At 35.8% G+C, this 24457-nt stretch overlaps 1 protein-coding gene and 1 long non-coding RNA gene across 2 annotated transcripts in view; one reads left to right on the plus strand and one right to left on the minus strand.

Moving 5' to 3' along the window:
* The window catches only part of NECAB1 (N-terminal EF-hand calcium binding protein 1), a 167520-nt gene that overhangs the window by 15076 nt on the left and 127987 nt on the right, over positions 1 to 24457 (plus strand). Inside the window, exon 3 of the mRNA XM_004047289.5 lies at positions 18217 to 18325. Within this exon, the coding sequence (XP_004047337.3) occupies positions 18217 to 18325 (109 nt within the window). The remainder of the gene's footprint in view (positions 1 to 18216; positions 18326 to 24457) is intronic.
* Positions 31 to 24457, minus strand: part of LOC129524145 (uncharacterized) — a 52971-nt gene continuing 28544 nt past the window's right edge. Inside the window, exons 2-4 of the long non-coding RNA XR_008667838.2 lie at positions 6450 to 6706; positions 6201 to 6339; positions 31 to 286 (exon numbers count right to left, since the gene is read on the minus strand). This is a non-coding gene — a long non-coding RNA (uncharacterized lncRNA). The remainder of the gene's footprint in view (positions 287 to 6200; positions 6340 to 6449; positions 6707 to 24457) is intronic.

The following is a 24457-nucleotide window of genomic DNA, read 5'->3' on the forward strand; positions in this document are numbered from 1 at the left end:
ATGTATATAATTTAATCAAACAAAGCACTGTTGTTATTTATCTGTTGTTTATTAATTAATAATGTTCGATAAAATGTATGGAGGACATATTACAAGCTGAGTCCTACCCTCTGTGATTTATATACATTGTCTTCAATCATTATGACAAGCCAACAGAATAAACAGATTAGAGCAGTGGCGAGAACATAGGCTTTGAGGTGACACAAGCCCATGCTTGGCTGCGCCTCCTTCTAGCTTTATGACCTTGAGCAAGTTGTTCAACTTCCCTGTGCCTCAGTTTCCGCATCTGCAAAGGAAGGATAATAATATTACTTCTCATAAAGTTGTTTTGAGAATTAAATGAGATTATGCCTCTGAAACACTTATCCTGATCTCACCTAGTGATAATTGCTCAATATTTTTAGCTATATTTATTATTTTCCCTATTTTTTAAGTGAAGCAAATGAAGCTCAGAGATGTCAGATAACTTTCTCCAGGTTACATTGTATGTTAACAGTAGTACCAGATTAGTGAACCCAGGTCTATTTCACTTCATATTTGGTGATTTTTTTTCACTTTGTTGTATATGCACCTATGTCACCTATGTATGTATTTCAGACTACAAATATACAAATATAATTATAGTTAGAGCCTGAATTTGTATACATCTTGAATATGATGTTCTGGTGCTCCAATATGTGGTAGTTTAATTGATTTAATGCATTTGATGTTTCCTTGGTAGTCTGAATTATGAATGAATGACTAATACACCTCCAGAAAATAATGTTGGCAATGAAAATCCTAGCCTAAGAATAGTTGATGTAGTATTTATGTATTTAGAGATACTTTAAATACTTCATTGGATTATGATCAATTCATTTGGAATTGATTATGTAAGAATTGCTAATAGTCTTTCCAAACTGGTCACCTAAAGTTTGGTTTATTCTATTAACATGTAAAAATATGACCTTGAGTAGAAGCTGGAACAAAGGTTCGGTACGTATGAGTATTTCCAATAAAGGCTGGGTCATCACCTAGCAACACTTCAGAGTCCTGCAGAGCTCTGTGATTCTGTCTTTCGCACCTGGGAATAAAGCTGCCCTTTGATGTGAGCTATTCAGTCAAGCATCACCACCCCGCACTGTGCTCTCCAGACCCTCTTATCTTCTAATCAGGGCTCCTAGCTCCAAGTAAAATGTAAAGATTAAGGGCCGGGCCCTAGAAATGAGGGACATTGACATAAGGCTCTGTATTTCATAATTCCTCATACTTTTTGCAAACATTTTTGGGAAAATAATGAAACTGAGAATCAGATAACTTATAGATTAGTAGGGTTCTCACATAGCTCTGTACTCATATGTTAACTCTCAGGTACACACAGACACCTCAACTACACATCTACCAGCTCGAAAGTCAAAGCAAAGTCTATTAGAAGTGATTCATTTAAAAAAAAATGCCCTAGCAATGACCTTATTGCAAGAAATGTCTCCTCCACCACTGCAAAATACGTGGGAGAAACTCATGAGTGCAAGTTCTGACTGTAATGATTTTTTTAACAAAATAAAGAAAAATAAATTTTCTATTTTCATAGTATGACTTTTTTTTTCTAAAATGCAAAGCACTTTCACACCCATAAATGTGTTACTTTTCTGTTAAAAGCAGAAAACGGAAAATTCTTATCTTTACATAGCTGGGTTTATCAGCTGCCACAGAAACAAACAGAAATTTCAGATTCACTTTCCTGAGCCCTCAAAATAACTCCCATGGGCTGTCAAAGGCTCAAAAATCAGGTCCTGCTCCAATACCAGATCCTGGAGGGCACACAGCATAGACTTATCCCAAAACGTGGCTGCTACCTTAAGTGCTTTCTGTAATGGGCATCTGTGGTTGTCATCCCAGCCTTCCTTTCCTTTCTGTTCCTGCAATTTAATTGTCTACTCTGCTCCATCTAGATCCCAGAGATATGTAGCATAATGGTTAAGCTTATGTATGATTTTGCAGTCAGATTACCTGGGCTCAAATCCCCATTCCACTTACTGTGCAATTTGGGTAACTTAATTTCCCCACCTGTGAAGTGGAAGTAAAGGCAATGCCTCTCTCACAGACTTGTTGAAAAATTAAATAGATCATACACAGAAACTCTTGGAAAGGTGCCTGGCCCTTAGGAAGTTCTTAATAACTGTTATCTATTTCCATTTTTTCATCCTAATCCTTTTTTTCTTTTTTTTTTTTTTTGAGATGGAATCTCACTTTGTCGCCCAGGCTGGAGTGCAGTGGCGCAACCTCGGCTCACTGCAACCTCCACCTGCCGGGTTCCAGCAATTCTCCTGCCTCAGTCTCGCAAGTAGCTGGGACTACAGGTGCGTGCCACCATGCCCGGCTAATTTTTTGTATTTTTAGTAGAGACGGGGTTTCACCATGCTGGTCAGGCTGGTCTCGAACTCCTGACCTCATGATCTGCCCACCTCAGCCTCCCAAAGTGCTGGGATTACAGGTGTGAGCCACCGCGCCCGGCCTTTTCATCCTAATTCTTATTCCTATTTGGCGGGACTGTCAATCACAGTGTCCTGGTGCTGAATTTTTCACATGGCAGTGCCCAGAGGCCTATCCATGACCACCTTACTAAGACCCCAGAGCTGCACTAGCATTTGTTCTGCCTTTGCCCTGGTCATTCAGCTTTTCTTATTGTTTGCAAACCAATAATCCTAGTTGAAATTCTCATGTGTCTTGGAGTTGGTGCTTTGCGCCCAGCCACCTGACTTGCCCCTCTAGATGTGTCTCCATCTCAGGACAGGAACCACCAAGCAACCCTTGCTCCAACCAAAAGTTTCAGAGGCTTCCACAACTCTTCTCTTTCTCTAGTAATTCCACATCCAATCTATTAGCAGGCCCTGTTGGCTCCACTGTCAAAACATCTTCAAAACCTAGTCACTTCTTGCTATTTCCAAATCTTCAACCCTAATTAAAGCCTCCTTAATCTGGCACTTAGCATACAGCAAAAATTTCCATATTAGAGCTATTGAAGACTTCAGAAAATCAGTGGCAAAGATGATAGAGATAAGAAAATGCATTTGATACTTTTGGATATATAATTAGCAGATTTGGTAATTAATTGGAAGTGTTAAGTAAGAGAGATGAAGGCATTTACTGACGTGGACATGTGCAAGGTTGTGTGTTTCAGATTTCCAGTTTCTGACTTCAGTAACTAGATGGATAATGAGGCTATTAACTTCTTCATGGTTATGAAAGTGCCTTACATGTGAAAAGCTTGATTTTGTTGTAATACTGGTTACTTTTAGTTATGAGAGTTCTCCTGTGAATATCTGTTGATCTAGTAATAAGTGATATTTCTGTGTTTTTCTTAATATTCAAAATCACACCTAAGTTGTTAAAAAATACTGAAAAATGTAATAGCCTCTATATTATCAACTCTCTATGGCCATGAGAATATTGGTTTAGACTTTACAAGAAAATATTACAGTAATAACAGTAAACAATCTTATTAAAAGATTATTATGCTGTGCTAGGCATAATTTTATTTAATCTGTATAACAATATTGCAAGGAAGATACTGTCATTGTCCCAATTTTATTTATGAGTAATCTGAGACATAGGGAACTCATCCAAGGGCATGGAGTGAGTAAATAGGATTTGTATCCAGATTTTCTTCTAAACCAAAAGTCTTAGCACTTAACCAGGATGCTTCATTTGCTGTGGCTCATCTCTGTAGCAGAATTGTGCTGTTGAAATCTAGAAATACCAACATTTCCACATGGAGAATCCTAAATGATTCAGTGTAATTTAAAAAAAAGACAAAAATATTTGAAATTATTTTGGCTATGTTCCTGTTTTAAGGTGGCATGGTATGATGGAGAGTTGGAACTTTAATCTGCCATTTGTTCATTCACTCATTCCTTTATTTGCTTAATATTTTGTGAGTGCTCTTTAAATGCCAGAGACTGTGCTAGATGGCGGGAATACAAAGACAAAAGAATACATTTACTTTAGTGTACATTTACTTGGATGTGATCTTAGACTAATTCATTAACCTCTCTGAGTTCATTTCCTCATTTTTTGAAAATAGGAATAATAAGAATTTGCAGGACTACTGGGAAGAAAAAGCCAAGTAAATATAGTTAAAGTCCCGAGGATGTTGTTTAGAATATTGTGAGTAATCAAAACATGTCAGTTCCCCTTTGCCTTCACTAATTTCTTATAGGTCCTAAAGATACGATTTCTTCACTTGCGAACTAAGGAAGGCAGACTATAAAAAAACTGAGCCCTTACAAAATTTTACGTTACTAGGAAAAATTATATACTTGTGTAATAAAGGGAACTCACCTTTGATTTTTGCACATGGATTTGAGAAAACTTAGTCAATAAACTCTAAACTCTTAGAGATTTGAGGTGGGGTAAGGGGCATGGTGGTTGGGGACAACATTGTCCTCTGGGAGCTCAGCATCTTCTTGATAGATGAGTCATGCACATGGAGAAAATTGAATATTTTTCTTTTCTTTTCTTTTCTTTTTTGAGACAGAGTCTTGCTCTGTCTCCCAGGCTGGAGCGCAGTGGTGCAATCTCGGCTCACCGCAACCTCCACCTCCCAGGTTCAAGAGATTATCCTGCCTCCGCCTCCCGAGTAGCTGGGACTACAGGCGCTCGCCACCATGCCCGGCTAATTTTTTGGGGTTTTTTTCAGCAGAGACAGGGTTTCACTCTGTTAGCCAGGATGGTCTCGATCTCCTGACCTCATGATCCACCTGCCTTGGCCTCCCAAAGTATTGGGATTACAGGCGTCAGCCACTGCACCTGGTGAAAATTGATTAATTTTCAACATCAACGTCAACAGCACAACTCTGCTACAGCAAAGAGCTACAGCAAATGAAGCATCAATAATTTTCAATGCGTTCACAATGCAAGAGGCATCACTAAGCCAAATGAGTGAGAAAACACCCTAATGCATTAGAGTTCTGAGGAGGAAGAGGTCTCTGGGATAGGATGGCCTAGGAAGGCTTATGGACTCATTGTCCTCAAATATATCTCCAAAGATGAATAAAAATTCAGATAGCTAGCAAAAAAGAAAGATGATTATCAATTAGGACCAATTCAGTTTAAGTGACAGAAACCTAATTCAGATTAAAGTAAAATTGGGAAATTGTTGGCTCCTATAATTGAAAAACCCCCCAAATGGTAAAGCTTTGAGTACAGCTTTATCTAGGTGTTCAGAAATTACTCTCTTTATCTATCTCCTTTCTTATCTCTACATCTCAGTTTTGGTTTGTGTCTGGTTGGTCTTCCTTTCAGGTAGGCTTTCTTACCGGGGTGGCGAGATAGTACCTAGAACCCATCCCACCAGTTCAACAGGTCAGAATAAAGAGAGAATTTCTCCTTTACATTAATTTTAGCCAAAATCTTAAGATTTTCTCTGATTTATCAACTAGTCACACGCCCATCCTTGAAGCAATAACTGAGGGTTTGGATGAAGTGGTTTTCTAGGCTTAGATTATATACACACCCCCAGAGATGATGGGTGCATAAAGCTGCACCTCAAATAGAGTTGGAGAGACAGCAGATGATCTCTCAAGCAAAAATCAGTGTTTCTACCAAAAGAAGAGAGAATAGATGTTGACCAGGCAAAATTAACAGATGTTCCTCTTTTGGAGGGTAAACTAGCTGAAAAAGCAGTGATTATCCAGTGAGAATGCAGGTATAGAGGAGGGGAAATGCAAGCAATTCGATTATGTATTGTACTCCTCTTTCTACCTCTAATGCCTGTGTTAAAATATTTAATTTTCATTTACCAGTGAAATTTGTCTACAAATGGAGTATTCTTCACGTTGCTAATTTTGAATCTACATCCGCTACAAACTAAATATTCCTCCGACACGTTTCATCTGTCATTCTACGAAAGCCTGAGTAAATAGAAGTGTTTTTTTCTTACTTTTCTCCTAGGCTCACATAAAATGTTATTGTTAATTCTCCATGGAAATGACATTAAACGGATTTTTTTCACTAAATTAGGAGCACATTCTTTCTAGCCACGAATACTAATACACATTCATTCCCTCAGAATGAAGACAGTTTTTTTCATTTTCCCAGCACAATTCCAAGTGACAAAAATATTTTGATGTAACAAATGAGCTTTCCCCAAAAAGTACCTAAATATATGATGTCAAGTCAGTAAAGAGCCAAGCATTTGACCGAATTATTCATTTTTCTACCTGATATCTGAGCATTTGGTTGATTTTAAACTGAGAGCAGCTTTAAAGACCCGCTTCCAGGAATGGGTCTCGGGAGGCGTGCTTTCCGGCCCCTCATCTGAATCATTTAACCTTGTCATATTTCAGTTTCCTTCCCCTCCTGAAAAGACAAATAAGAAGATGAAACTACTTCAAGAAATTGTTGTGACTATAGTCAATAAAATTTAGACTAAAGTACCTCGCAAGATAACAGGTCAAAATATACTTAACTTGTGGCAGGGCGCGGTGGCTCACGCCTGTAATCCCAGCACTTTGGGAGGCGAGGCGGGCGGATCACGAGGTCAGGAGTTTGAGACCATCCTGGCTAACATGGTGAAACCCCGTCTCTACTAAAAATACAAAAAATTAGCCAGGCGCGGTGGCGGGTGCCTGTAGTTCCAACTACTCGGGAGGCTGAGGCAGGAGAATGGCGGGAACCCGGGAGGCGGAGCTTTCAGTGAGCTGAGATCGTGCCACTGCACTCCAGCCTGGGCGACAGAGCGAGACTCCGTCTCAAAATAATAAATAAATTAAATAAATAAATATATATGTGTATACACACACACACACACACACACACTTGTATAAGCAGTGACACATGAAACGAATTTCATTTCTCCAAATAATCTGTAAAATACATGGAGCCAGGGTAGAATGTCTAGAGTTAAGAAACTGAATCTGTTGAGTCTATTACTGAGTTAAATATATGTTATATTTCAATATCTAATATGAATAAGTATAACTAATTTTGCCATGTTGATAATGTAGAGTCAGCTTTTAATATATTTTAATATGTTAAAATATTTTAATGCTACATAATTTTAATATTTTATTATTATCATTATTATTTTAGAGACAAGGTCTCACTCTGTCACCCAGGCTGGAGTGCAAGTGGTGTAATCATAGCTCACTATAACCTTGAATTCCTGGGTTCAAGCGATCCTCCCTGTCAGCCTATTGAGTAGCTAGTACTACAGGTGCACACCACCACACCCAGATAATTTTTAAATTTTTTTTGTAGAGACAGGGTCTCACTATGTTGCCCAGGCTGGTCTCAAACTCCTGGCCTCAAGTGATCCTTCTGCCTTGGCCTCCCAAACTAATTTTTCAAAAAGTTTTTGTTTTAAAAGTTTTAGATTTACAGAAAAATTGTGAAGCTAGTATACAGAGTTCCCATATAACCCAAAACCAAGTTTCCCTTGTTATTAAACACACTATAATTAATTAGTGTGGTACATTTGTTGTAACTGATAAATCTATGTTGATAAATTATTTGTCAACTAAAGTCCACACTTTGTTCAGATTTTTCTTAGTTTTTGCCTAATATTCTTTTCTGTTCCAAGATCACATCAAAGATACTGAGACTGCATTCAGTCATTATGTCCCCTTAAGCTCCTCTTGGTTGAAAAACAGTTTCTCAGACTTTCTTTGATTTGATAATCTTGACAAGTTTCAAGGAGTGCTAGGTCTGCTATTTTGTAGCATGCACTTCATTTGGGATTTGTCTGGTGTTTTTCTCTTACTTAGACTGGAATTATGTGTTTCAGAGAGAAAGACCACAGAGGTAAAATGCCATTATATCATATCAAGGATACATATGATCAATATGATTTAGGATGCTGATGTTGACATTGATCACCTGGCTGAGGTAGCATTTGTCAGCTTTCTCCACTGGAAAGTTTACTCTTTCACCTCTTTTCATACTTTACTCTGTAGGAAAGTCATTATGCCCAACCCACACCCAAGGAGAGGGGAGTTATGCTCTACCTCTTTGATGGCTGAGTATCTCCATGAATTATTTAGAATCCTTCTGCATGGGAGATTTGTCTATTTTCTTATTTATTTATTTAACATTTATTCACCACATTATGGACACATGGATATTTATTGTATACTTTGGATTATAATCCAATATTACTCAATTTGTTTTGTTCTTCAAATTTTCCCTCTTTGGCCGTTGAGAGCTCCTTTAGTTGACTACTGTGTTCCTTTGACATACCCTCATAATTATGGGTGGGGAGTTTTTACATTCTGGTATTAACAGATGCTTCAGGCTCATCTTTTATAACCTCTACTCCAGTCCTAGAAAAAAAATATTTCTCTGAGGAATTCAGGTCTTTTTTATCAGAGAATGTTATTAGAAACCAAGGTCTGGATAATTGTGCTCATTGTTACTGATGTGTCATCATTGCTTCTAAGCCCTTTCAGCTAAGAAGCAAGGAAATACATATGTGTATACTAACCCATGTATATGCACATATCTATAAATATTTCTGTATGTACCCATGGGTATCTATACTGAGCTAAACATGAGTTTGTATTAATGTCTCAGACTCTAATCCATTACCACATGGATCGTTCTAGACTCCTGTCTTTGCTTGTCCATATCCTCTTACTCAATAGTGAGAAAACTGGCTCCTAGCCTCAGCCACCTATTTACATAATTGTTTAATCCCAGTCTACATGTGTACCAGTATCAGAATGTTTAACTCATACCCTATGGAAAAAAACTTCATCGACTACAGCACAGTCTTATATACAGTTTCTTTTGCCTTTAGCTTATAGACTTCACTATTTTACAGTTACTTAAGTTAGCACCACTCTCCCTCAATCCCTCCAGTGAGATTGTTTTGTACATTCCTAATACAGTTAAATTGTTTTGTCACATTCTGCATTCTATCCTGAGATTCCCTGAACTCTTAAATTATATTTTAAGATTTTGCATGCATTAAAGTTCATTCTTTGCACAGTAAATTTCTATAGGTTTTGGCAAATCATGTTATATATCTATCATAGCATGTCATACAAAATAGTTTACCTACCTTCAAAAGTCCTCTGTTCTTGTCCTATTCACCCCTCCCTCCAACCTCCCCCAACTCCTGACAACCACTGATCTTTTTGCTATCTTTATAAATTTGCCCTTTCCAAAAGATCATAAAATTGGAATCATATTGTATGTAACATTTTCAGACTAGCTTCTTTCAGTTAGCAATATGGATTTAAGATTCATTCAAGTTTTTCCATGACTTCATAGCACAACTTTTTATCATTGTATAATATTTCATTGTGTGGATGTATCAAATTATTTTATCCATGCATCTACTTCAGTTGAGCTACTTCAGTAGAGACATGAATAAAATAATTTGTTTCCCATTTTTTGTGATTATGAATAAAGCTGTGATATACATTCACAGGCAGGTTTTTAAGTGGAAAAAATTTTCAAATGTTGGATAAACACCTAGGAATGTGATTGCTGGATAAGAATGTACCAAAATGTCTTCCAAAGTGGCTATATTATTTTGCTTTTCTACCAGTAATGAATGTTTCCATTGCTCCACTTTCTAGCCAAAAATTGGTATTATCAGTTTTTTTCAGGTTTTGTATCTCATTACTGTTTAAATTTTCAGTTCCCTAATGACCATATGGAACATCTCAAATGCTTGTTTGTCATCTGCATATCTTCTTTGGTAGAGTGTCTGTTTAGATCTTTTGCTGATTTTTAGTTGGCTTTTGTTTTCTTACTGTTGACTTTTAAGAGTTCTTTGTATATTATGGATACAAGTCCTTATTCAGATATGAGTTTCGCAAATATTTTTTCCCAGACTGTGGCTTGTCTTTCATTGTCTTAACAGTTTCCCCTCCTCACAGAGCAAAAGTTTTTCATTTCAATGAAGTCCAATTTATTAATTTTTCTTTTATGATGTTGTATCCAAAAGCTCATCATTCAAATCACGGTCACTTAGATTTTCTCCTAATTTTTAATTTTAAATGTAGGTCTAATATCCATTTGAAGTTAATTTTCACTATCTCAAAGGTGTTAGGTCTGTGTCTAGATTAAATTTTCATACATGGATATCCAATGATTTATGCACTATTTGTTGAAAAGATGATCTATCCTTTCTTCATTGAAGTGCCTTTTCTCCTTTGTCAACAATCAGTTGACTATACTAGTGTGGGTATACTTCTGGACTCTAAATTCTGATCAGTTTATTTATGCATGTATTGTTTTACAATACAACACTGGTTAAATTACTGTAGCTTTATAGTAAATCTTGCAGTTGGGAAGTGTCTGTCCTCAAACTTTATTCTTCCTCTTCAGTATTGTGTTTCCTATTCTAGGTCTTTTTTGGAATCAATTTTTAAACACCACAGAGTACTTTCCTGGGATTTTGGTTGAGTAACATTGAATCAATAGATTAAGTTGGGAAGGACTGACATCTTAATGATATTGAGTTTCCAACCCATGGACATAGAATATCTCCTTATTTACTTACTTAGATCCTATTTAATTTCTTTCATCAGAGTTTTGTAGTTTTCTGCATTTAGAACCTCTACAATTTTGTTGGATCTGCACCAAACTATTTTTCAGCTTCGATTATAAATGGTATTGTTTTAAATTTCTAATTCCAATTGCTTATTGCTGAAATAAGTAAAGCAATTGACTTTTGTATATTAACCTTGTACCGTATGACTTTGGTATATTTGCTTTTTAATTCTAGGGTTTTTGTTTTGTGTTTTGCTAATTTGGGAGATTTTCTACATTGATAATTATGTCATCATGAAGAAATACAATTTTGTTTCTACCTTCCCAATCTATATAATATATAACCTTTATTTCTGCTTCTTGTCTTAGCAGCAGGTAGGACTTCCTATATATTATTCAATAGGATTGGGGAAAAAGGATACTTCCTAGGATTTCTTCTCAATCTTAAGGAAAAAAACATCTGCTTTCCCACCATTAAGTATGATGTCAGCTATAGATTTTTTTTGTAGTTTTTTTTTTTTATCAAGTTGGAGAAGTTTTTTTCTATTCCCAGTTTGCTGAGAGTTATTAATGGGTGTATGATTTTTCAAATGCATTTTCTTCATCAGTTGATATAATATGATTTTTTCCTATTTAGCCTGTTGATTTTGTGGATTACATTGATTGATTCTTAAATATCAATTCAGCCTTCCATACCTGAATTAAATTCCACTTGATCTTGGTGTGTAATTTTTAAGCATTGTTGGATCTGATTTGCTAATATTTTGTTGAGAATTTTTGCATTTATGTTCATTAGCTATATTGCTCTGTTGTTTTCCTTTTTGTAACGTTTTTATTTGGTTTTGGTATTAGGCTAATGCTAGCTTCATAGAATGAATTAGGGAGTGTTATTTATGCTTCAGTTTTCTGAAAAAGATTATGGAGAATCGGTATCATTTGTTGCTTACATGCTTGGTAGAATTTACCAGCGAAACCACTTGGTCTGTGCTTTATTTTTTGTAAGGTTATTAATAACTGATTATTTAATATATATCAACCTATGGAGATTAACTATTTCTCCTTGGCAGTTTTGTGTCTTTCAATGAATTGATCCATTTCAGGTAAATTATGAAATTATGGACATAGAGTTGTTCATAGTACTACTTTATTATCCTTTCAATGTTTGTGGGAACAACAATGATTAACTCTTCCTTCATTTTTGATATTGATAATGTGTGTTTTCTCTCATTTTTCTTGCTTAGGCTGATTAGAGGTTTATCAAGTCTATCAATCTTTTCAATCATATTTTAGTTCTGTTTATTTTCTCCGTTGTTTTCCTATTTTGAATTTCATTGATTTCTGCCCTAATTTTTATTATTTATTTTCTTCTGCTTATTTTGAATTAAATTATTTTTCTCTCTTTAGTGTCCTAAAGTTGAAGCTCAGATATTGATTTTGGATCTTTCTTCTTTTAACATTTCTTGCAGAGCAGTTCTGCTCACAATTAATTTGTTCAGTTTTATTTGTTTGAGAAGGACTTTATTTCACCATTACCTTTGAAGAGATTATCTAGATTGTGATGTTTTCTTTCAATACTTTAAATATTTCACTGCATATTCTTACTGCTTGCATTGTTTCTGACAAGAAGTCCACTGTAACTGCAATTCTTCTCCTTAGCCCTCTATAGCAGAGATGCTTGTGGTTTTCTTCTCGTTCTGTCTACATTTCCTCTTTGTCTTTGGTATGTTGCAGTTTGAATCTGATATATTGAGGTATGAGTTTGGTTTTGGGTGAGGGGAGATTGATCCTCTTTGGTACTCTCTGAGCTTCCTGGATCAGTGGTTTGGTTTCTGTCATGAATTTTGTCTTGGCCATTATTATTTGAAATATTTCTTTTGCCCTGTACTCTCTTTCTTCTTCTGGTATTCCAATTACATGTAACACTTTTTGGAATTTCCCAGAGTTCTTGGATTTTTTTTAATTCTCTTTTTGCTATGCATTGTTGTTTCAGAAAGTCAGTGTTTTAAAAGCATAATAATTTTAAATGCTCACAAAAACTAGATTAAAATTGTCACAGGGGAGGAGAAATACCGACATTTCTATTGACCTATCCTCAAGTTCTTTCATTCTTTCTTCAGCTGTGTCAAGTCCACTGATAAGCCCAACAGAGGTATTCTTCATTTCTGTAACAGTTTTTATTTATTTCTAGTATTTTTTTCATTCTTAGAATTTTTATCCGTCTGTTTACATTACCCATCTCTCTTTCCATATTGTGTACTTTTTTCCAGTAGAGCCATATTAATCATAGTTATTTTAAATTTCTTGTTTCATAATTGTATGATTTGTGTCATATCTGAATCTGGTTCTAATGCATGTTTTGTCTCTTCAGACTGTGCTTTTCCTTACATTTTAGCATGATTTGTGAATTTTTGTGTGTGTGAAAGCCTGGCATGATGTATCAGGTAATGGGAACTGAGATAAATAGGCCTCTAGTATGAGGATTTATGTCAATCTCACTAGGATGGGCTGTGTTTAATGTTTGCTCTAGTGGTAGGGCCAGAAGCTTCAAATTCCTTTTGTGTCTTTTTGTTTTTTCTGTTGACTCTGAGTTTTCCTAAGTATTCCCCCTCAAAAGGACTAAGTCTGGCAGCTCTTTCAGCTGCCATTCACCAATATCATACAGGAGTCCTTCTGTGGTGGTAAGGAGTGGGGAAGCAGACTTGATCTCTAAACTTATGATTAAATCTGAGTCTTTTTGTGGGCGTGTGTGCCTGGGCTGACACCTTTGCAGGTGTTTCTTAGCTGTCCATGCTCTTAGTTGAGGAAGAAAGGTTAGTATAAACTACGGTGAGAAAAATGCCTGTCCTCTCAGGTGGGACAGGACTCTGGTAAAGTCTTTGACCTGGAGAGTAGATCTTTTTTTAGGGAGAACATTTGGGGTATATTTCTTGATAACTCTTCCCCTTCCCCTGCCAGAGCCACAGAGGAATCTTTCTTACCTCCTCACTGTGAGAAACTGGTGAAGTTTCTGGAGGTAAAACCCACCAAAGTATGGAGGTTCCCCGAAGGCTGCACCCCCAGCAGTTTCTCCCTCTCATGCTCATCCACAATCAGCCTCCAGCAATTCATCAAAACTACCATTAAAGGGTCCCTCTCAGTTTATGGCTACAGTAGCTTCTGTTCCAAATAAGCAGGTCTTAGCTGTGATTCTCTGCTTTTACCTGTCTTTCCAGATTTGGGGTAGCAGTTTACCCTGACTTCAGTTGTCCAATGAGTCGAAGAAAAGTCATTGAATTTCAGGTTTTTCAGCTTTTTGTTGTTTTAAGGACAGAAATGATGACATCTAAGGCTTAATGTTGGAGCTAAAATCAGAAGAGGTATTTTATTTTCATTTATATATTGTTAGTAAGTTGTTTTAAAACAAATATATGACATGAAAAGGTCAGAATAGGAGTAATTAAATTCAGTAATAATTTCTATGAGTTCATTTGGTTCTAAGGATTCCATTATTATTACTGAACATGATGTTTTCATGTTGATAAACTACAATATTTAAAGTGTTCAAAAATGCTAAAGTAATACATAAGTGAAAAACCAGTGTTTTGAGAGCATAATCATTTTAAATGCTCACAAAAACAGGATTAAAATTGCTGTGGGGGAGGGGCAATACTCAGATCAGAGCTCTAGTTGTTGTCATGTTTGTGGATGCAGCTTGAAGGAGACATTAAATTACTGTTTAAATAGTCTTTTTTTTTTAAGAAGCACTAGTTTTCTGTCATTAAACATACCTTAAATACCCATTTTCTATGCGTACTCAATAAATATTTTTCAAGGAAGAGTAGAAAATGGAAATTAAAAACACATAAATGATCTTCACTTAGCAAGAGTGAACTAGTAAATCCATATCTACCATTGTTGAACTCTTACTATGTGCTAGGTGCTGTGTTAAGTGTTTTCTATATAGCCTTTCTCTTAATCCTCTCAATAGCCAGGCATTTATGAAATCTGAAACTTAAAGGAATTAGTTGGTACTTCCAACATTCTTTCTGGACCCTTTTCTTCCTTGTTGCAGGCATTCTCCCTGGGAGAACTCACTCACTTCTAAGTCAATTACTTGGTATTGGTAACTCCCAAGCATACGCCTCAAGCCCCCATCGCCCATTGACTTTTCTAGACCCCTGTGATTCTACTACTGTGCACTAGATGCCTCTACTTACTCTACAGGTACCCCCAATCTCAACATATCCAGAAGAACACTCTTGGCTCACTCCATGCTTTTGCTCAGTGTTCTCTCTAGCAATGAATGGTGATACCATCCATCTGTTGCTCAGTTTGGAAAGCAAGTCTTATCCACAGTAAGGTTTCCAAAATATGACTGTGGCTCCTGAGCACTCTTGGGGTAAATTAAAAACTCTTTATCACAATTTTGATGGTTTCTCATATTTCCTCTTCATATCTAACTCTGACTCCTCCTTCTATCCTCCAAATATATACCCTTTGGCTGAGTATAGTGATTTTTCTTTTCAGTTTCCAACCCAAGTGTTTTCTTGCCTCCTAGCCTTGTCATTTGCATTCCCTCTGCCTGGAGTACTCTTTCTCTTTAAAGATCTTCCTTCACTAACCCCTATTTTTCATCTGTGTCTCATCACAAGTGCCACTTATTCTGGGAAACCTTCCCTATCCCTTTATAGCTAGACTTTTTTTTTTCTTTTTTCAAAATGCTCTCACATCGCCCTGTGTCTCGTAGAATCCCCCTTATTATATCGTACCATTTACTATGTCATAATTATAAGATCCATAAAAGCTTGTCTACCTATGTTCTTAATACAAAACACAGTTTTTTGGCACATACTAGGACCTTGATAAACATTTGATGAAAGAGTGGATAAAGTGCCCTACTAGCAAATGGCAAAACGTGTTAAAAACTCAAGATTTTTTTATCACAAGACTGTGGTCTAAGCAACTGCACTCTGCTGCCTCCATCTCAAAAAATTATTGGAATTTGGAACATAAGGCCAGGATAATTTTTAAGTAAAGCAGAGGAGGGCCAACTATTTTCAGGATAAACTTGGACAAAGCATGTAATTCCAATTGAAAAAGCTGAAAAACCTGTACCCTTTGGTGGTAAAAGTTCAAATTTATTACCATAGGAAATCAGACCTCACAAGATTTGGCTATTCTGTGAGCCAAACCAGTATAAATCGAAGGTTAACTCTGTTGTTCCATTTCAAAAGAAAATATCAACAGGAAAGTTGAAGTTTGAATAAAACGTTTCTAATATAAATTTATAATTGCATTACAAATACAGAATCATACTACAAGGGAATATTTTTCCCTTTCCTTTAAAAAATGTAATACTTTTGTTTAACATTAAGGCTCTAGTCTACAACTCTTCAAAAGTAACTCTTTGCAATTGCTTATTTAAAAGTGTGGCCACCTAAAGTGAAGTCTTTCAGAAATACTGCATGTGGTCACAACAGGTTTTCAAAGCATACTTTCCACCCTTCAAGCCAAGACTATAAGCTAATGCTTCCTTTTTCTTTTTATATATTTTTTTCTAATAAGAGGGGTTTTTTCTAAATAAAAGGCTTTTAGCCCCAGAGAATCATCAGAGCACTTATTAATCGATGCTTTTATTTGATAGAATGCACATTATTATTTGAAATCACTTACTTATCATAATTATAAAGCAGTATTACAGGGGCCCACCCTATCCACAGGGTGCACAGGCAACCCGAGTGCAGTAATAGCCTGTTTCCACTCACCTGAGAAATACTAACCATTCACCAAGGAAAACATATTCCATCATCAATAAATACATACTACATTCACTACATATCATAGTGTTGGAGATGGAAATAGCAGGTCGATTTCTGTTTTTTCTTTTTTCTTTTTTCTTTCTTTTATTTTCTTTTTTAAATAGTACATGAAAAGGTCTTTCTTTTTCACTCTTTAACCTCAGTCTGATTTGTGTCCAGTTTTTCAACCTGGCAATATATTTTTCATCAAAGCAAGGAGATACACAGTAGAAATACCACACTATGTCTTGTCTAGCATATCCATCAGGTTACATGGGGCTAAGTTTAAAATAGTCATATGAGGCATAAAACTACCTCATTCAAAAACAGAAACACAAAATTAGGCAGTTGATGAGCCTGGGGATTGAACTTCATTTTGCAATGGGTTGTTGTGTCACCTGAATCGCTAAGCTGGCTTGGCCCAGGAGGACCCAGAAGATCGGGTCCCTGGATCTGTGCTTGATTCAGATCTGGATTTATTCTACCTCTAAGGCTGTGTCTGCCCAGTTAAATGTTAGCAAAAATTAACTGGAAAATTAGATTATTGTGCCTTTTGTGTTAAAAAGCAAAATGAAATACAATTTAAAACCTTCCAGGACTATTTATACTTATATTTTTTGCAAATAAGGATTTTTTTAAAATGTTGTAGTCTGTAAGTCCTTATCTGAAAAAAATAAGTAATTGTATGATTAGGCTTATTTTATCCTTTATAATAAAAATTCAAATTTCTTGTCTACCCACCCCTCCATGCCCTCTATGAGATTCTAATTCGCTTGTGGGGCCTAGGAATCTGCATTTCAGCAGTGCTCCAGGCAATGTGTGGGCCATATTTTGGGGAAACAAAATGTTCTAGATGAATCTAGAGGAGCTCATTCTATTAAATCAAACATTCTTCTACTCAAAGACAAATTCCACTTTGTTCAGTATAGAGTTGTTGGTAGAAGTAGGTTATAGGAGTTTTGTGACCCTGGACAAATTCCATCCTCCTTAAACCTCAGTTTTCTCATTGTAGATGGAAGGGATCTTACTATCATTTACAGTTATTTGGCAGCTTATCTGAGATAACTGAAAAACTAGCTCCCTGCACAGACAGAAAGATGCTTCCCTCTCTTTTCTCGTCCATTTGTTTCTCTAGGTTTGCTGCTGCTGCATTTTGTACAAATCTTTTGCTTGTTATTAATGTGTTTCTTCCATCTCTGCTGATCTCGATTTTACCTGTTGTCCAAAGTCAAGGGTGAATGCTACTAAAACCCCTCAGGCCCTAAAGTGGAAAGAATCTTTTGTTACCCAAACTCCCATACAGTTAAAATACCTCTGTCTCTTATTGCATTAACCGTATTCTACTGTATAAAATACTTCTAATGTCTGTATATATTATCTCTTTTACGATCTCTTTTATTATATGTTATCTCTCTGATTGGGTTTCACCTTTGTGCCCTACAGTAAGTAAAATGTCTTTGGCTTTAAAGGTACTCACTGATTTAAAGGGCACAGGAATGGACATAGTTTGTTAGACTATAATAACAACTCTGATATACATTTATTAAACACATCATATTTATCCTGCAATCTGCTAGGTCCTATATGTGTTTGGTACCATGAAGGTAAACATCTAAATAATTGACTCTGTGTTGAGCTCTTTATTTGGTTATGTGGACATCTTTCTTGTATGGCCTGTTAAATGGTTCATTAAATGTTAAATGTTTGTCATGTGAATAAATGAACCAAAAAATACCTAGAACCTTGTAGACTTATATTTTATCAGAGTGTACATATCTGTGTTCTATGTCATATAAAGATATATTAAATTATTTTTCTTTTTAACACCTTCAGCTGTTCTTTCTTTTTGAGTACACGTGTGTACATGAACAAGTGTTTGGGTGAAGTTTTATAAAGCAAAAACAGAACAATGTACAAAATTGAAATAATTTGTGTCTCTTTGTTCTTGCCATTTCAGATGATGGAAAATTATCCTTTGAAGAATTCAAAGCATATTTTGCAGATGGTGTTCTCAGTGGAGAAGAATTACACGAGCTTTTCCATACCATTGATACACATAATACTAAGTAAGAAACTTTTTTATCACTGGATTCCACAAGTGAGGCACAGAGAGCGTGAATGCATTCATGTCCAGGAAGAAGAAAGGGAGGAACAATATAGAGGGTATATTTTGCCATGTTTGCCTATGCTTAATTCTGAGATACCTCTTTAGTAATTAAAATTGCTCTGAAAAATTGACTTTGAATCAGAAAATAATGATCTTTTGTAGAAAGCTCCCCTGAAGTGTTTTTAGATTGTTCCCACTTTGCAGAATGTAAAACAAAGTATAAATTATAAATAAATATAATTCTGCCATTAATTTAAAAAGTAGAATTTTGCCTTGTTATTTAGGCTTAATCTCAATTTGCTTTGTTTAAAAATTATTCTTAGGCCATTCTTACATTAACACAGTGAAAAGGAAGAATTGTAGCAGTTATCTGGACAATTCAGGTGTACTGAATTCCAAATCACTGTTACCTGAGGACATAATTATCTCTGGAGAGCCAATGTATATGGTGATCCATTCTTTTACTTATTTTGCCTATATAGATCTCTCTTTTGTATTAGCATAACATTTCTGAAGTTTCTATTTATATTCTCACTATGCTTAAAAATATAAAATAATGAGGACTTTAGGGTATAGAGCAATAGAAATATGCTGCTTGTTTTGGGCAATTGAACCAAATCAGATTATTTGTGACAGTCACAGTTACAAAACCTTATATGAAAAACCACCATTTCAGCCATGTCTTCAGACCTATCAGTGTGTCCATTGCTTGAAAAATCATTATATTTCCTTAGGCAAAGTGTTGAGATGGCTCCAGGCAGTGAGCCAAGATGCCAAGAAAATGCTCTTGGACTACATCTATAAACAGACATTTTTTTGAAGCTAACTATTAAGAAAAATTAAAAGATTAAATTCACTTTACTCAAGCAGTTGAATATTTTTTAAACAACCAATTTAGAAGTTTCTTGACTTCATTGGGGTTTCAAATTCTTCATCAAACAGCTTAAGTATTTTGTTGACAGAAACAGTATTCATGGGTAACTATACTCAACAATAACTCTAGCATATCAAGTCCGTAGTAGGTATTGGTGGTACAACATGGAACCAGCTTACGGTTTTATGGAGAAATAGACCAATCAGCTGATCGTATCAATATAATTCATAAATGCTGTAATTGAGCTATGTACAGGACACTTTTGGACCATAAGTCCCAAAAGGGAGGAAATTTTAGCCCAATTTTGTAGGCTCGGGGAATATTTACAGGATCTGAGTCATTATGAGAGATTACAAATTCCTTAGGTAAAGAAAGGGGTGGGGAGAAGAATATTCTAATCAGAGGGAGAAGCATGAGAAAAGTCCTGGAAGAAGAAGGTGAAGAGCAGCAACAAGTAGTTTCTTACTACTAAAGTATCAGCTGGAAGGCTGAGAGTGAAAGATGAATCTGGAGAGGAAAGAAAGGACCAGACAAGATGGAATTTGCATTCTGTGTTTGCAAAAGTGCTTCAACTTTATCCTGAAGGCCAGGGAAAACTATTAAGGAAATTGAGCCAGGCTGCAACGTCTTTATAGGTCATTGTGGATCTACTTAAGGACAGGCTTAAAGGGGTAATAGTTGACTCCTTAAATCGCTACTGGGGAAGAATGTTTATTCGTGAAAGAAAGCAAGCCATGTTGCACTTTACTGGGATATGATGCTTTAAAGAATAAAAGAGCAGAGGCTCCTCTTGCGGCTTAGGTGTTGGATGTTGAGATGCTAATGCTTTGTTATGTATGCTGATTATTTCTTCCTCGTTACAATTAGTATTGAAGTTTAAACAACATTTGGGTTTGGAATATTTATTGAAAGCCATAATAGTTCCAGAATTGGGTGTTATGAAGATTTTTAATATGTTACATTTAATTTATATTAATATTAATATTTATTCATATTAATGAAAAATAAAGTTTTCAATAGATCTTGTTAGCCTGTTTTGCTATTTTATTTATATAGTTATTAATTTGGATTACTTGGCATAGATTTAAGACTACTAAATGTTAAAGAAGTATATGTAATGATTTATACAGTAAGTCTAAAGGAATAATTATTACTACCAGTTTCTCTCACATGCATTAGTAACAAGTGTTTTCTGATCATAATGATGTTCAACTTTAATTTGGAGCTAAAGTGTATATTAGGTAGAGACTTCTGAATTATATTCATGAAATTCCTTTTTTTCTTAAGAAGGGATATCAGTGTCAGTCTTTGATCTTTTACTGAGATTAATTCAAATGTTGGCACAGAAGTTTTGGAGCTATATTCGAAGCAACTGATAACTTTTATCTTTGCATGATCCAAGTTTTAATTATTTTAACAAATGCACTATATATGCCAATTATTTTCTCCTTCCACTCACCTTCTAAGAAGATAAGTTTTCCTCCAAATCCTGCCTCTGTTCATATCCCTGACCACTCTAATTTAATCAAGAGTACAGCCTGGCCTGAAGGAGTCAGTCATACATAACCTGGACCAAAACAGTCAGACTCACTGTCTCACACTGTTTATGGTAGGCTGTGAGAGTCAGAGTCTATGAACATTTGCTGCTGAGGCCCCTGTGGCTACCCAGCTCCTGCCTTTCCTTATGTCTGGAGTTGTGACTTCACTTTGGAGTCCATTAAATTGGTGTCTCCCTAATACACTGCATTTTCTTGAACTTGTTTAAGATTCTGTTCCTTGGGAAAGAATGTTCTAAGACAGTGTTACCCAATCACAGTCCTGCCATCTCTAAAAATTCAAGTCTTTTTGCTACAAATATTACATTTGCCATGCTTGAGGAGTGACTTATCCACTTTGAGAATATTTGGAAAGAAAGAAGGAAAATAATAAGAACATATCTGGCTACTTAATTTTTTTCCTTTTATCTCATGAAAATACTCTTAAAATATTATGCTTGATTATGAAAAGCAAATATTGTTCAGAAGCATAATTAGAGCTTGTGTCTATAGTGCAGTATAATTATTTTAAATGTCAAAATTAAGTACATTATTCCTCATAAAATTACATTAAAAAAGCATCATGTAAACTTATGGACTTTAAAAGGTCATGTTTTATAAGTTGCTTTTAAATGAACAAATGATAAATATAGAGTAGTGTAATTATTTTTAAAAAAGTCTTAAGAAAACAAAAATATATTGCCCTCTTCACACAAATTTAGATAGCAGTCATAATTCCCAAATCTAACTCTACTGGTTTTTCTCTTTTGTTTTAGTCACTTATTTCTTTAATCTTTCATTTTAAGAAATCAATATGTTCATTTGAGAAATTTCGTTAAGAGTAGTTCACTGCAGTTTTTTTTTTTCTTTTGTATGCCCTGGAATTACTTGGATCTTTTCAGTCAGGTTTTCTCTCAGGAATGCAAATAAATCCCAGAAAAACAAACCCCAAATACATTTAACCTCAAAATAACTATGCAAAGATTTCTGCAAAGATTTTTGTATATGAATATTACCAAGGTTGGAGATATTTCAGGTCTTAATCATAGAGAATGTTTTTAGTGCATTTCAAAATCAAACTACCTGTATCAACCACATGTCCTTATATGCTAAGGAAAGTGTCTAGCAGTTGTAATCACCTTTCAAGCCTGCCCAGGCACAAGCTTAAGCTCAATGCTCAGTATAATCTCACTCTAATGAGAATTCCATGAATCATCCTACTTGTTTGTTGCTGTATTAGAATCCTTGTATAGTGACTGTTTGCCAGAATTCCTAATCTATACATCCTGAAAATTTCATTCAGAGCAGCAACTTTAGAAGTGAAAAGAACCCTGAGTAAAAGTAAGAGAAATTTGAAGGCATGGGAAACCCAGCTTTCCATCACCTTTTAAATTATTAAATTGATAGATATTTTTCATTATGTTCAGACATTTGGAAAGTTTTCCTGAGTTTTTCTTGCATATAGTAATTGATTGAGTGTAGAACAAAAGACCAGCTTCTTTCTGTTGATGGTACTTGGGATATTTTGCATGGCAAAGGAGAAGAAAGTCAAATATGTTTTTGTCATCAGGGCAAAGTATTGCTGAAAACTTTGATTTTTCTCAAGCTTTAAGAGAAGTGCATACAATTTAATATTCTGAAGTAACCTGAAGGATATCATGTCCACCTTATAAAACTTTCATAATTTCCCAGATTTTTGTCAAGCCTCATTTTAACTGTATTATTTCTGGGCCAAATATGCTTAATCTTTCATTTTCTTTCAAAAAATTGTTAATCTCTCAATCATTTTAGTGAGCCTTATTGCACCCTTTCCAGATTCATTAAAGATGTTTTAAACTCACGTTTTTCTCAACTTTTATAAAGTTACTCTTCAGAAAAGATACTTAGAGCCCTTAAAATTTGTTTGTAAAAAAAACTAACCTAGCAAAAACTAAATTTGTAGCTTGGTAGCTTACAAATTGGAACCATCACACCAGTTAAAGAGCAAGAATAAATACAGGAAAGATCATTAAGAGGAAACTTCCATGGCTCCTCAAAAGTGTTCTTATTCATCAGAAAGTTAGTCTGTCTACATTTTGCAGTTAGCTATAGGAAACTATGATGAATTTAGCATAAATCCTTGTGATGTTAATTATAGTAGAGAAAGGGGAGAGATCCCCTGGAGACCAAAACCAATTTTCCCAGCACACTGCACTTTGGAGTTCCAGATTGTTAGGGTACATCAAATGGTAGACCAGATGGATGTTTCACTTCTGTGTCAGAGAGTGAACGTACAGAAAAGCATCCCAGGGCCCTCAGATGGGAGTCTGTGACTAGAGATAGATGACTGATATCTTCTGATCAAGTGTTCTTTATTCCAAGCTAAAACAATTTTTTGGGTGCTGAGCACTGGGATTTCAACCCAGTACTTGTTAAATCACTGAAGCACACCACAGTGACAAAAATATCACCACCTACTAAAAGAGCATAGTCCATCTTGAGCTAGCTCTGAAAGTTTAAAAAGCTCTTTCTTAAACCAAACTGAAATCTGTCTCTCTTAACTTGTACTTGGTTCTGCTCTGTAGGGCCATTCAGAATATGAATATTTTATGACAAGTCTTTCTAATATTTGAAGACAGTTTTCATGCGCCAATGAGATAAAGTCCCATAATAATTGGAAAGTAATGATTTCAAAGGTTTTGTTTCAGATGGCAGAATTTTGCTCCTTTGGAAACAGAAAAAGTGTTTCACCTTGTATTTGTGCATGCAGATACATTCTAAAGCTTGATGAGTTAGGTGATGAAGCCCCTTTCTTTCTTGAGTTATCTTTTACACTGCTTAAGTGGACATATGCTGTGGGCAGTAGAAAAAGAAGGAAGGGTCACTGCTCATGGAATAGGCAGTAAGTTGGTCCAAAGAGCATGGAGCACAATCTGCATGACATTGCAACTACAAAGCTTATTGCAATTCCAATAGTGGACAAGAGAGATCTCCTGCTTAACATAGCTTATACCATCTTCAACTAAGCTGAAGTCTTGGAAAGCAGTACCAAGACTTAAGTTCCTGGAGAATAGAGCAGGCCACAGTCCCAGGTACTCAGCTAAGCAAGTGTGGTATGACTGAGAGATACACAGGAAGGAACAAGAAAAGACAGAGAGATGGTGTGGCTATATATCAAGAGAACAAAGTGAAGATCAAAGTCCAGATTACATCAGACTAACATGCAATGAACAAACCGGGCTTGCCAGGCTTGGGTTTCAGCAATACAAATTTGGCCAAGGAGCCATGGCAGAACTGTGCTCCAGGTATTCAGAAAAGCCCTGAACTGGCCATCAGTAAACTAGCAGAGAACACAGAGTCCAGTTAGAACTTCTTTCTATCCATGAACCGAGGCTTGGCTGTGGAAACTAGGCAGTGGGCTGATCTTTGTCCAGGCTTTAAGTAGCTTTCTTGGCATAAGCAGATACAGGCCTGCAGATGTATGCTTTTTTTGAGAGAGAGGCATGATTTTCAGAATACTTTGCATGCCAGATGAGGGATGGAGTCAGAGGAACCACAAAGCTGTAGAGAGAATAACATACTTTTGACAGATTTTTCTCAACTCCTCTTAGGCCCTACTTGAGAGAAGTCACAGCAGGGCAAATGATTTTGTAGTAGGCAAGAATTATTGGATGTGAGTGACAGAAACAAATTAAGCTGACTT

This window comes from Gorilla gorilla, chromosome 7 (genome assembly GCF_029281585.2).
Source record: "Gorilla gorilla gorilla isolate KB3781 chromosome 7, NHGRI_mGorGor1-v2.1_pri, whole genome shotgun sequence".
NCBI lineage: Eukaryota > Metazoa > Chordata > Mammalia > Primates > Hominidae > Gorilla > Gorilla gorilla.